Raw genomic sequence first — 12,362 nt, forward strand, 5'->3', positions numbered from 1 at the left:
CATTGAGTAAAACATCAAATTACATTTGAGTAAAAATAGATTGGAAGTTTATATATAATTATCACTGACAATTATCAAATTGTTTATGTAGCTTCTCCTAATTTGCATGGTCCTAACTGATATTTTAATTGTTATATGCAGTGTTGTCGTAGCCAGGTTGGTCCCAGGATATATGTGTGAGAGAGAGAGAGAGAGAGAGAGAGAGAGAGAGATAATATCTTTTATTAGACCAACTTCTGTTGATAAGAGAGAGACAAGTTTTCGAGCTTATACAGATTTCTTCTTCAGAGAAGAAGATGGTCCAATAAAAGACATTTCCTTACCTACCTTGTCATTTTAATTGTCTATCAACTGCATGCATCCCTCTTTAAATACTTTTTTGATAAAACCTGATTTTAAATGTATCAATGTTTAATTCTGCTTGAGGTAAACAGGTTTCTAATGCATTTTCCAGGCACATCACTGTTAAAGAAACTTGTCCTGCAGATTATTTTTGGGAGTCTGATATATGCAGAGTTTGGTTGAACAGTATTGCAAAATCTTCATTGTCCCCACAGTTCTTTTCAGATTGAATATTACAAACAGCGAAGTCCACCACAGTGGACAAGAATGGACTAAGATGCTTTTCTAACGTTAAATTAAATAATTGGAGATATACCAATCTCTTAGAACTGGAAGGGACCTTGAAAGGTCATTGAGTCCAGCCCCCTGCCTTCACTAGCAGGACCAATTTTTGCCCCAGATCCCTAAGTGACCCCCTCAAAGATTGAACTCACAACCCTGGGTTTAGCAGGCCAATGCTCAAACCACTGAGCTATCCCTCCTCCTCATTTTACTCTGATTGGAACTTTAAGTGATTTTTAAGTGCTTTTAGTAATATATTGGTCCACAGGCAAACAAGGTTTTTTGGTTGGGTGGATGGGTGATTAAAACCCATCCACTAGTCTGTACAGTTGCTGCCAACCTGGTCTGGAATCAACAGGGACTTAAGGTATATCTGCACTACAAGCACCACAGTGGCACACCTGTGCCATTGCAGCTATGCTGCTGTAATACCTGATACAGCAATAGAAGGGGTTTTTCTATTGTAGTAAATCCACCTCCTTGAGAGGCAATAGTTAGGATGATGGAGGAATTGTCCCATCAGCCTAGCAATGTGTACACTGGGGCTTAGATCAACTTACTAATGTTTCTCAGGGGAGTGGATTTTTCAAGGCTTCACAATTTTTTACTATTCATTGAGTAATACAGATCCATTCTTCTTCGAGTGATTGCTCATATCCATTCCATGTAGGTGTGTGCGCGCCGCGTGCACGTTCGTCGGAAGACTTTTACCCTAGCAACTCAGTGGGTCGGCTGGGCGCCCCCTGGAGTGGCGCCACCATGGCGCCGGATATATACACCAGCCGACCCACCCACTCCTCAGTTCCTTCTTACCGCCCGTGTCGGTCGTTGGAACAGTGGAGCGCGGCTTAGCTGACCTCCACTTCCCTAGCTACTCGTAGTTTCTCTCGTTAAGTATTGTATATAGTTCAGATTTTTATAGTTGTAGTTAACTTTATTTGTTTGTAGTATAGTGTAGTGTATTTATTTCACGGGGTTCGGGGTTTATCCCCTTCCCCTCACCCGGTGCCGGGTCCGATGCCCGGTCCACAGGGTTTTATAATGCTCGGCCCGGCCACAAGCCGATGCCGACGAGATCCTCTCCTAAGTGCCTCGAGGAATCTCACCTCACAGATAAGTGCCACATTTGTGAGGCCTTTAATCTGAGAACAAAGGGGAGCGGGACTTTCGTCTCAAGCAGCTCCTGACGGAGGCAGCTCTTGCTCCTCCGCTCTCGCAAGAAGCGCTCCTTCGGCACCGGATCGCCGGTACCGCCAAGGCCTCCCGGCACCGGCCGTCGCTGGCACCGACGTCCGCTCAGCACGGATCTCTCTCCTGGAGGATGAAGAGACACAGGACTCCTGCTGCGTCCGAGCCGCCTGCTCCGCAGCCCGAGCGTTATAATAAGTCGGATCGCCCGGCACCGATGTCTGCTGCGGCGCCGACAATATCCACACCGCTAACTCTGGCCATGCAAGAGCTGTCGAGTCCGGTGCTGGAAAGCTCCCCGGTACGAACCGTGGTCGAGCCTGTTATTAAGCTGCGTCGGAGCCGCCTGCTCCGCAGCCGAGCGCTATACTAAGTCGCACTGCCCGGCACCTATACCTGCTGCGGCACCGACAGTATCGGCACCGTCCACTCTGGCCATGCAAGAGCCGTTGAGTCCAGTACCGACACGCTCCCCGGTACGAGCCGTGGTTGAGCTCACTATTCCCTCCACGCCGCAAACATTTCCACAGCGAGGGAGTTGATGGCAATGACAGAGCCTGTGCTGCTTCAACCCCCAGCACCGCCGGTGCGGGTTATATTGTCTATCGGCGAGCCTGTCTTGCTCAGGCCACCCTGCGTCGGCACCACAGAGCGGCACCGTTCACGATCGCGGTCCCGCAGATGTTCTCGGTCCTGTCGCCAAGCCAGGTGCCAGCACCGCTCACGGTCCTGGCACCGTTCCCCATATTGGTATTGGTCGTACCCGCGGCACCGATCAGCGTCCCGTTCCCCGACCTGGTACACTTGGTGCCGATCCAGCTCCCGGCACCGCTCCAGGCACTGGACTCCTGTAGCCACTCCCGGCGTCGAGCCTCGAGATCTCGGTCAGGCTCCCGGCACCGCTCCGGTCGCAGGTCCCATTCCTGGTACCGGTAGGCCTCACGGTACCGATCCCCGGTGCTGCGTCTAGCGCCATGAGCTGGAGAGGGAGACTCTGCCCAGGGCTTTAACTTCTCCATGGCCATCCATTCGGATGTGCACACCAGAGTCTTCCGGGTGCCCCAGGCCAGGACCCTGACCCCCATCAGTGGCTGCCCTGTACATCTTGGGCGTGCCATCAGGCCAAAGGCCTACCTGTGATCCCATCGCGCTCTGTTCCGTCAGAGCACTGGGTGCCAGAGGCGATGGTTAGCCGTCCCCCTCCGACCGGTACAGAGGAAGTCCGGTTCTGCCACCGGATTCCCACATCCCACCGGATCAGGAGGTCGTCCAGGAGCGTGAGCCCACACAGGACCCACTTGTCCCCGGCCTTTCTTCTTCTTCCTCCTCCCCAGATGAGGCGGTGGCAGGAACATCCGCCTCGGGCCCTCCTCTAATCGACTTGAGGGCCCATCAGGACCTCCTGAGACAGGTGGCACTCAATATGAACCTCCAAGTGGAGGAAGTCTCGGAGATAGAGGATCCGGTCCTAGACATTCTGTCGGCTGATGCCCCCACTAGAGTGGCCCTTCCGTTCATTCGGATGATCCAGGCCAATGCTGATACCATCTGGCAGTCTCCAGCCTCTATCCTGCCCACGGCCAGGGGAGTCGAACGCAAGTACATGGTATCCTCTAGGGGGTACGAGTACCTATATGTACATCCTCCCCCTTGCTCCCTTGTCGTCCAGTCCGTCAATGAGAGGGAACGCCATGGCCAGCAGGCACCAGCTCCTAAATCCAAGGAGGCTAGGTGAATGGTCTTACTGGGCCGTAAGATGTACTCGGAGGGGGCCCTGCAACTTCGCGTAGCAAACCAGCAAGCCCTGCTTAGCCGTTACTATGGGCGGCGGTGGGAGAATTTACGGAGTTGGTTTCTCAGATCTCCCGTCAAGAGTTTGATGCCCTTCTGCAAAAAGGGCCGAAAGTGGCGAGAGCTTCCCTCCAGACCTTGTTGAATGTAGCGGACTCCACAGCCACGACTCTGGCCTCGGGTGTTGCTACAAGGCGCATTTCATGGCTCCAGTTATCGAGCCTTCCCTTGCAGCTGCTGCACACTATACAGGACTTGTCCTTCAATGACAAAGGCCTGTTCTCAAAACTGACCCTAGGCTGCAAGGCCCAAAGGACAGCGAGGTCACTATGCACTCCCTCTCAGCATGTACATGCCGATGTCTCACTGCTGACCTTTCCGCCAGCCTCACCGCCCTTACCCTGCGCCTAGACAACAACAGGGCTTTGCCAGCAGGCGACGCTGAGGCAGTCGTAGGCGTTGGTCGGGACCCCTTAGGGACCACTCTCACGAGCAATTCCTCTTGCAAGAGGTGTGGGCGCTCCTCACCATCGGAGCTATAGAGGAGGTTCCAAGGACGAAACGGACAAAAGGTTCTAGCCCCACTAGTTCCTGATCCCCAAGGTGAAGGGAGGTATCAGACCTATCCTAGACCTGCGGGAGCTCAACAAGTTATGATATACCTGGAGTTCCGCATGGTATCCATGGGGACCATCATCCCATCCTTGGATCCCGGAGACTGGTATGCCGCCCTCGATATGAAGGGCGCGTATTTTCACGTCGCCATTTATCCTCCGCACAGAAGGTACCTCCGGTTTGTGGCCAACCGTCATTTTCAGTTTACGGTCCTCCCGATCGGCCTCTATACAGCCCCCTGTGTATTCACAGTGTCTGGCTGTAGTCGCCGCCCTCTCCGCCACCGTCGGATACACGTTCTCCGTATCTGGACGACTGGCTCATTCCAGGGGCCACCGGGGCCCAAGTTACCACTCGTGTGGGCGTCGGCGAGGTCCTATTCCTGCGTTTAGGCCTGATGATCCATATAGCGAAATCCACCCTGATTCCCACTCAGGGAATAGACTTAACTGAGGCCACCCTGGACTTCAGTATCGCACAGCCTGCTTACCTACGCCTTGATTTCACGTGATGGTAACCATTGTACAAGGTCTACGGACCTTCCCGGCAACTTTGGGTTGAACTTGCCTAGGTTTTCTGGGCCACATGGCTGCCTGCACGTGCGTAACCGAACATGCCAGGCTTCGCCTCCGTACACTTTAATTGTGACTCACCTCAGTGTACCACCCGGCCAGAGACAGCATGGTCATGGTCGCCTCGATCCCCCCGAGCGTCCTAGGCTCCCTCGACTGGGGGTCGACGCCCTCCCTGATGTGTGCAGGGGTGCTGTTCCATCCACCTCACCCTCGGTGTCCCTCATGATGGACGCCCCCATCTCTTCGCTGGGGTGCTCACTTGGGTCAGTTTCCCACTCCAGACCTTTGGTTGGCTCAACAGCTGCCCTTGCACATCAATGTCCAGGAGTTGAGAGCAGTCTGCCTTGTGTACCAGGCGCTTCAGCAGCACTTACAAGGCTGTTGTGTCTCGGTGTTCACAGACAACACAACGGACACCCGTTGCATAAACAAGCACGGAGGAGCATGGTCCTCCTCTCTTTGCAGGGAGCTATCCAGCTCCGGGACTCCTGCACAGCTCAATCGACGGACCTGGTAACGTCCTTTCGCCTAGGGGTCCGGAACACTCTGGCGGATCGCCTCAGCAGATCCTTCCTGTCTCTCAAGTGGTTGATTCCTCCAGATGTTATCCATTACGTTTCCGGAACTTCGCTCTCGCGAGAACAGAACAAGAGAGAAGTTCTACTCATGCCAAGGCCTCTCCCCGGGCTCGATCTTGGCTGCTTTTCTGATGCCGTGGATGAGCCGTCTGCTGTCCGCTTTCCCACCGCTCCCGCTGGTTCGCAAGGTCCTGCTAACACTCCGCAGGGACAGAGCGCATCTGATCATGATCGCTCCAGCGTGGCCCAGGCAGCACTGGTACACCATGTTGCTAGACCGGTCGATAGCCAACCGATTCCCCTGCCTCTTTGCCCAGACCTCATAACGCTGGATCACAGCAAACTTTACCACCTAGACCCGTAATCCCTGCACATCTCCACATGCCTGCTGCGGGCCTAAACCGATCCGAGTTACGTTGTTCTGCCTCGGTTCTACAGGATTCTCCTGGGGGATAGGAAGCCTTCCACTCGGTTAACGTATCTGCCCAACTGGCAGTCTTTCTCTTGCTGCTACGAAACACAAGGTTTCCCCCACAGAGGTTCCGATCCATTTCCTCTTGGATTGCCTATGATCTTCTAACAGCAGCGCCTGGCGCAGTTCATCATTAAGGGTGCACTTGGCAGCCGTCTCTACCTCCCTCCCAAGGGAGAGTGGCCACTTCATAGTCTCACACTCTGTGGTTTCTAGGTTCCTCAAGGGCTTGGGGCATTTATGCCCCCAGGTTCGCCGCCCCACCAATTCCTGGGTCTTCAACCTGGTTATAAGCAGACTTATGCCTGCTCCATTCGAACCACTGACAACATGCTCGCTGAGATACCTGTCCTGAGGGACAGTTTTTTCCCTGTAACCTTTGCATCGGCTGGTCAAGTCTCCGAGCTTCGGGCTCTTACAGTGGACCCACAGTGCACTATGTTGCGTAAGGACAAGGGGCGGTTGTGACCACGTCCGGCCTTCTTCCCTAAGGTGCTGTTGACCTTTCATATCATCCGGGATATCTTCCTTCCGGTCTTCTCTCCGAAGCCCCATTCATCACGACGGGAGCGCATTTGCCCTCCCTAGACATCCGTAGGGCGCTCGCTTTTTATGTCGAGCTGACAAGCCTTTTTGTACGCCCCCAACTCTTCGTTGTATTGGCAGACCGGATGAAGGGCCTACCTGTCTCCTCCCAGAGCTTTCCATCTTGGGTGACGTCATGCATTTGCACCTCCTGTGACTTGGCCCATGTTCCGTCGAGCCACCTTACTGCTCGTTTCACCAGGGCTCAGGTTTCTTCTGCTGCCTTTCCGACTCATATACCCTTCCAGGGGCTATGTCATGCTACTACCTGGTCCTCGATCCGGACCTTTGCCTCTTTGGTCTAACTGTCCAGAGATGAGGCAGCCTTTGGCTCAGCAGTTTGCATTCTGCAACATCTCACTCCGACCCCACCGCCTACGTAAGGCTTGGGAATCACCTACATGGAATGGCTATGAGCAATCACTCGAAGAAGAAAAGACGGTTACTCACCGTTGTAACTGTTGTTCTTCGAGATGTGTTGCTCATATCCATTCCAAACCCACCCTCCTTCCCCACTGTCGGAGTAGCCGGCAAGAAGGAACTGAGGAGTGGGTGGGTCGGCTGGTGTATATATCCGGCGCCATGGTGGCGCCACTCCAGGGGGCGCCCAGCCGACCCACTGAGTTGCTAGGGTAAAAGTCTTCCGACAAACGTGCACGCGGCGCGCGCACACACCTACATGGAATGGATATGAGCAACACATCTCGAAGAACAACAGTTACAACGGTGAGTAACCGTCTTTTCTGAATTTTAACTTCTGAAAGACATTCCCATTATAGTTGCATAACTTTTAATTTGCCTTTCTTAAAGCTGCTTTAAGATCCTGGTTCAGCTGCAATAATCATATGCCGTCTCGCATTATCGTGTATCGTGATGGTGTAGGAGATGGTCAGCTAAAAACCTTGGTTAACTATGAAGTACCCCAGTTTTTGGATTGCTTGAGATCTGTTGGTAAAGATTACAAGTAAGTCTCTTATGATACATGCAGTGATGCAATGAAAGGCTGTAGTGATATAAAACATGCACTGTCATGCTTCAGAAAAGCAATAAGATTGCTAAAAGATTGCATACCTCTTCTTTACACTAGTGTGCACTTGCATCAGATCATCTAGTAAGTGCCACAAACAGCTTCTTTTCCTACTCATTGAGTTTTTATTATATTGGGTGTTCTTTTACAAAGAGCATACCTAATGTTGATGTGATGTAACTGGATAATTCTGTAAGGATATCATTACTCCTTTTGATGCTTGTGATTTTATGTCCTCGATGTACATATAAATTATGATTTTTCCCTTTGAACTATCTGGTCACACCTCATCATGACCACATGTGAATTCTGGGTTAATCCTCCTTTATTTGCATTCTCATGGTCCTCCATCTTCAGTAGTTTGGGAATAGCCTTAAATTAGCTCTAAAATCTGTCAATGCTGGTACAACCGAGTATTGAAACTGTCACTGGAACAAAACAGTATGCTAAACAAAAAGAGACCAGTTACTGCTAGTGGTGATGGAAATACTTAATTGTTTTCTCTATTTAGCATCTGGCAATATTTTTTCTGCATATATTTTTAGTGTATATGCTAATAGATGTGTGCCATGTTGAGTACACCTAAAATAAAGGAGAGGAAGAGAAGAAACCTTGTATAGTATAAGTATTGTTGTAGGGAAAACTTCTGCTCTTATGGTCTCAGGTGTTTGCAACTATGCAAGTGCAAAAGTTAATTAGGTACCATGGTAATGAATTATGCTGAAATACCTGAATAGAAGCAATATATTAAATGGAGGCATAAAGTACTAAAACCAGCATATTATAGTTTATTTAGAAGTCTGGTTTCTAATTAATCAGTAAAGATGTAGTTTCAAAAATTTATTTTAAAGAACTTTAATGGGAAATTTCTCTAAAATTGAAGTTTCAAAAAATTGCTCTTATGTTGCTCATGTAATCTTTTTCTAGCCCAAGACTTACAGTAATAGTGGTGAAGAAACGAGTGAATACTAGGTTCTTTGCACAGGCTGGTGGAAGACTTCAGAATCCACCCCCTGGTACAGTTATTGATGTAGAGGTTACCCGACCAGAATGGTAAGTAATGCTTTTAGGAAGATAATCACTCTTTGATGGCAGGAATCAGTTGTTCGGCTTGCATCCTGCTACCAAAAATGGAATCTGATGCTCACTCAAAAGAAACGAGTAGGCCAAATTGGATGTAATGTTAAAATGACCGTAAAAATGGCATTGCTAGCTGGCAAATTTATGTAAATAATCTCTTTCATACTTTCTCAGTCTGCAAGTTCTTGCTGCCCACCACTGAAAACCCAACCTGGAATATGAAAGTCAGTGTACTTCCTGTCTCTTGCCTTTTCTCCCAGTAATAACCAAATTCTGAATGTAGAATATTCGTGTTGGTGTATGAGCCATACAATAATCCTGCTCGCTCTCCCAATATCTCAATTAATTCTTTACTGTTAGCAGTGATGAATTTTAAGTAAAACACTCTGAGTACATACAGTGAGCAAATCTGAGTAATAACTAGAGATATAACATTTCTGAAAACTTAGAAGGCAAGGAAAAAGAGGGGTTTTTCCTGTTCTTATGGGGGGGGGACACAAATTAAGGGAAAAATAAAAATATTTGCGATAGTTACTTATCAAAACTAAACTTTCATTCTTTAAGAATGAGAAATATATTATGTACAGTTTAGCTAGCACATAGCAGTACCTTCTATGTATATTTATAAAAGCATAAATTTTCCACATGCTGCAGAAATTGGAGTATTCTGAAGCAGACAAGAAGTTAAGAGGTGTCAGAGGTTGTGTTGTACAAAGGCCTTGCCACTACGTTGTAGGAGCAGTATGTGTGACCAATTCCCAGATTACACTCTTGGACAAAATACCTCAATAGGTTCTGTTTTCTATAACATTTGAAAGTACTTTTCCATCATCTAGTTCGAAGTGTCCCGCTTGTTTAATAACCCAGTCAAATATTATAACAATGCTAGCATCACTAACATTACTACCTTTGAATCTTGGATCTAAGAGGTTTGCAGCAAAATTCTTTCCATCTACCAATTAAGTCCTTCACTTGTACTTCTTCCTGACTTGTGAGTGGAGAGACACTTAAAATCAACTGTTTTTGAGCAACTGTCTTGGCTGTAAGTTGAGGAATGTCTGACAAAAGTGCTTAGTCTGATTCCGATACTGTGATTGCAGAAACGATTGGCTGTAGAGTCTTCAGAGTTCTGCAGGTGAACCCAGAAATTATCCTCGTGTACAGTGTAGTGTACATTTTAACTACTTCAAGATCTTCGGTTATCACTGTTCCTTGAAGAGCTCTTCTTTGTTTTAATAAACTTTCAGATGACATCTCTATAGTTCCCCATCTTATTTTGCTAGAAATTTTATCATTTTATTCTTACCGTGCTTTCCTTGCTTCATCAAAGATTGCAGCTACAATATGCATTGTTTTCATGTACTTTAGAACTTCCTTTTGCTGTTTTCTGGATCTTTTTGAGTGTTCCACTTCATGAAACCATTAAGAAGTGGATTTACGCCACAAGAAATACCACCTACTCCAGTAATATATGGATATTTGTTATGATGTCCCATGCTGCTTTCATATTGTTGGCATTGTCAGTCAGAGCAAATACTTTTCCACTTCCAATTTTCTCTAGTACTGCACATATTTCACTACTAACATACTCTGCAGCATGTCTGTTTTCATGCCTGCTTCCCCTTCCCCCCTGTAGTGAGGCGGTCTGGCTCCCGGCCGCACCTGAGAGGGCCGAGCCCCAACACCGGACATCTACACCCCCCAAAAAACAAACACACACAAAATCTGGTTGACGTGTTATCACAAAGTTTGATTCCTTCTCCCACTTAATTTGTCTGCCAGGCGAAGTGTTCCATTGATATTTTGATAATGGCATACCAAAAGCACATATCGCTCTTGCCAGAGCTTGGTCAAATTTTTATTATCAGGTTTCATCTTGTCTATAAATGAAGTCATTATTGGGAGTCTTTTGGATATAGTTGGTTGAGATGAGATGTTTTCCTGATGATTGATTGAAGAGTTGAACTTGTACAATACTTCCAGATGGTGATGTTGCAGAAGCAGGAGGACTTCTGGATTGAGAACATTTTGTTGCAAGTACAGCCACTGTCAGTGTCACCTCCCGCATGCTCTTCTTCATGATGGTCATTTCCACTCATGATGAATTTTTTAATGTCTGCAGGACATTTCATACATGCAAAGATGTTTTTGGTCATCCTGGTAATATTTGGAAATGCATAGTTTCATTGGCAGTGCTTACAAAATACAGATTCTTTTTTGTTTGAATAACTTGGTGCGAAAACGATTCCTGCCATATGTGAGAAGACAGTCACACTATTTTTGCTGAGGGAGGAGAAAAAAATAAGAGCTCCTCCATACTGGTTGCAGTTGTTTTCTGCTGTGGGTCTAGGGGGACTCAGAGGAGGATCTACCCCTGCCCTCAAGATTCTCCTCCAGTGCCCTGCAGGTGCACACCTCTTGCTATCTGCCCCATGACTACGGTTGCCAGCGAGGTAGCAGACTGTTTATTTCCCTGCAGGACTGATGTCTCTGGCATGAGTGGGCTGCTCACCAGGGCAAGTCAGGAGCAGCTTTAGGGCAGCAGCTGCTTCCATATCCAGAACAGAGGTCATCAGAGGTTGGCAGGAAGCAATCCACAAGAAAGAGCCCTGTACTCTCTCCTGTTATCTAGTAAAAATGGCAGCACACTCTACTGACTGGGGGCTGTAATATGCCCCAGGGCTTACATCAGTGCAGAAACAATAAAATTATGGAGTTGGTGCAGTCACCAAAGCCTTCACATAGCAGTAGCGTACCTACTGGGACCCAGGAATATAACAGTGGACACTCTCACATTCTCACAGGATCATGAATGGGAAGTGGCCCCAAGAGTGCCCCACAGCATCTTCTGTTGTTGGGGGGACCCCAGCCATAGATCTGTTTGCTACTGACGGCAACAAGAAATGTATCTGGTACTGCTCCAGAGCCAGACTGGGAAGACAATCATTAGGGGAACACTTTGCTCTTTCAATGGACTAAAGAGCTACTATATCCCTTCTTTCCATTTCCATTCATGGCAAATGTCCCTCTCAAAATAGAGGGAGCAAAAGTCATACGTAGAGTTCTCACATGGCTGAGATAAATATGGTACCTGTACCTGACACAGCACGGTGCTCATCAATTACTCTTCAGTCCCTTCCTCATCTCCTCTCTCAAGATACCTGGCAGATCAATCATCCTAACTTACAGGTTCTCCGACCCAAGGCTTGTCTCCTTGATGGTTCCAACGCACAGAGAATTCCTACTCTGAGGAGGTGAAAGAAGTATTATATAGTAGAAAACCAACAACACGTCACACTTGCGTGGAAAAGACTCCACATCTGGTGTACTTTGAAACAAACAACCCCGACATCTTCCCTCCCATTAATACTAAATTACATCTGACACCTCAAAAAGATGGGACTATTTCTTAGCTTGTTAAAGGTGCACTTTGTGGCCATCTATCTTCCACCAGCAGATAGATGGATATTCAGTGTTTGCACATCCACCAGTGAAGAGGTTCCTCAAAGATATGAGTAACCTTTACCAACAAATCAGATATTCCTCACCAACATGGGACCTTAATTTAGTCCTCAGTAGCCTAACCTTTTGAATCCATGGCCGCATGCTCCCTTGTGCATGTGTTCATGAAGACAGCTTTCCTAGTAGCCATCATCTCTAATGGCACACCCTCCCTTCACTATTTTCTTTAAGGACAAAGTCACACCTGAGACGACACCCAAGATTCCTCCTCAAAGTAGCCTCATCTTTCCATATGAACCAATGAATTCATCTTCCAACCTTCATCCCAAAGTCTCTGTGTTGTGGTGGTGAGGCAATACTGCATA

At 48.0% G+C, this 12,362-nt stretch overlaps 1 protein-coding gene across 10 annotated transcripts in view; it reads left to right on the plus strand.

Annotated features, from left to right (window-relative positions):
- PIWIL1 (piwi like RNA-mediated gene silencing 1) overlaps positions 1-12,362 on the plus strand; it is a 64,587-nt gene that overhangs the window by 39,804 nt on the left and 12,421 nt on the right. For all 10 annotated transcript variants that reach the window (XM_044989717.1, XM_044989718.1, XM_044989714.1 and 7 more), the window contains 2 exons: positions 7,239-7,392; positions 8,383-8,508. In XM_044989717.1, the coding sequence (XP_044845652.1) occupies positions 7,239-7,392; positions 8,383-8,508 (280 nt within the window). The remainder of the gene's footprint in view (positions 1-7,238; positions 7,393-8,382; positions 8,509-12,362) is intronic.

This window comes from Mauremys mutica, chromosome 16 (assembly GCF_020497125.1).
Source record: "Mauremys mutica isolate MM-2020 ecotype Southern chromosome 16, ASM2049712v1, whole genome shotgun sequence".
Classification (NCBI taxonomy): domain Eukaryota; kingdom Metazoa; phylum Chordata; order Testudines; family Geoemydidae; genus Mauremys; species Mauremys mutica.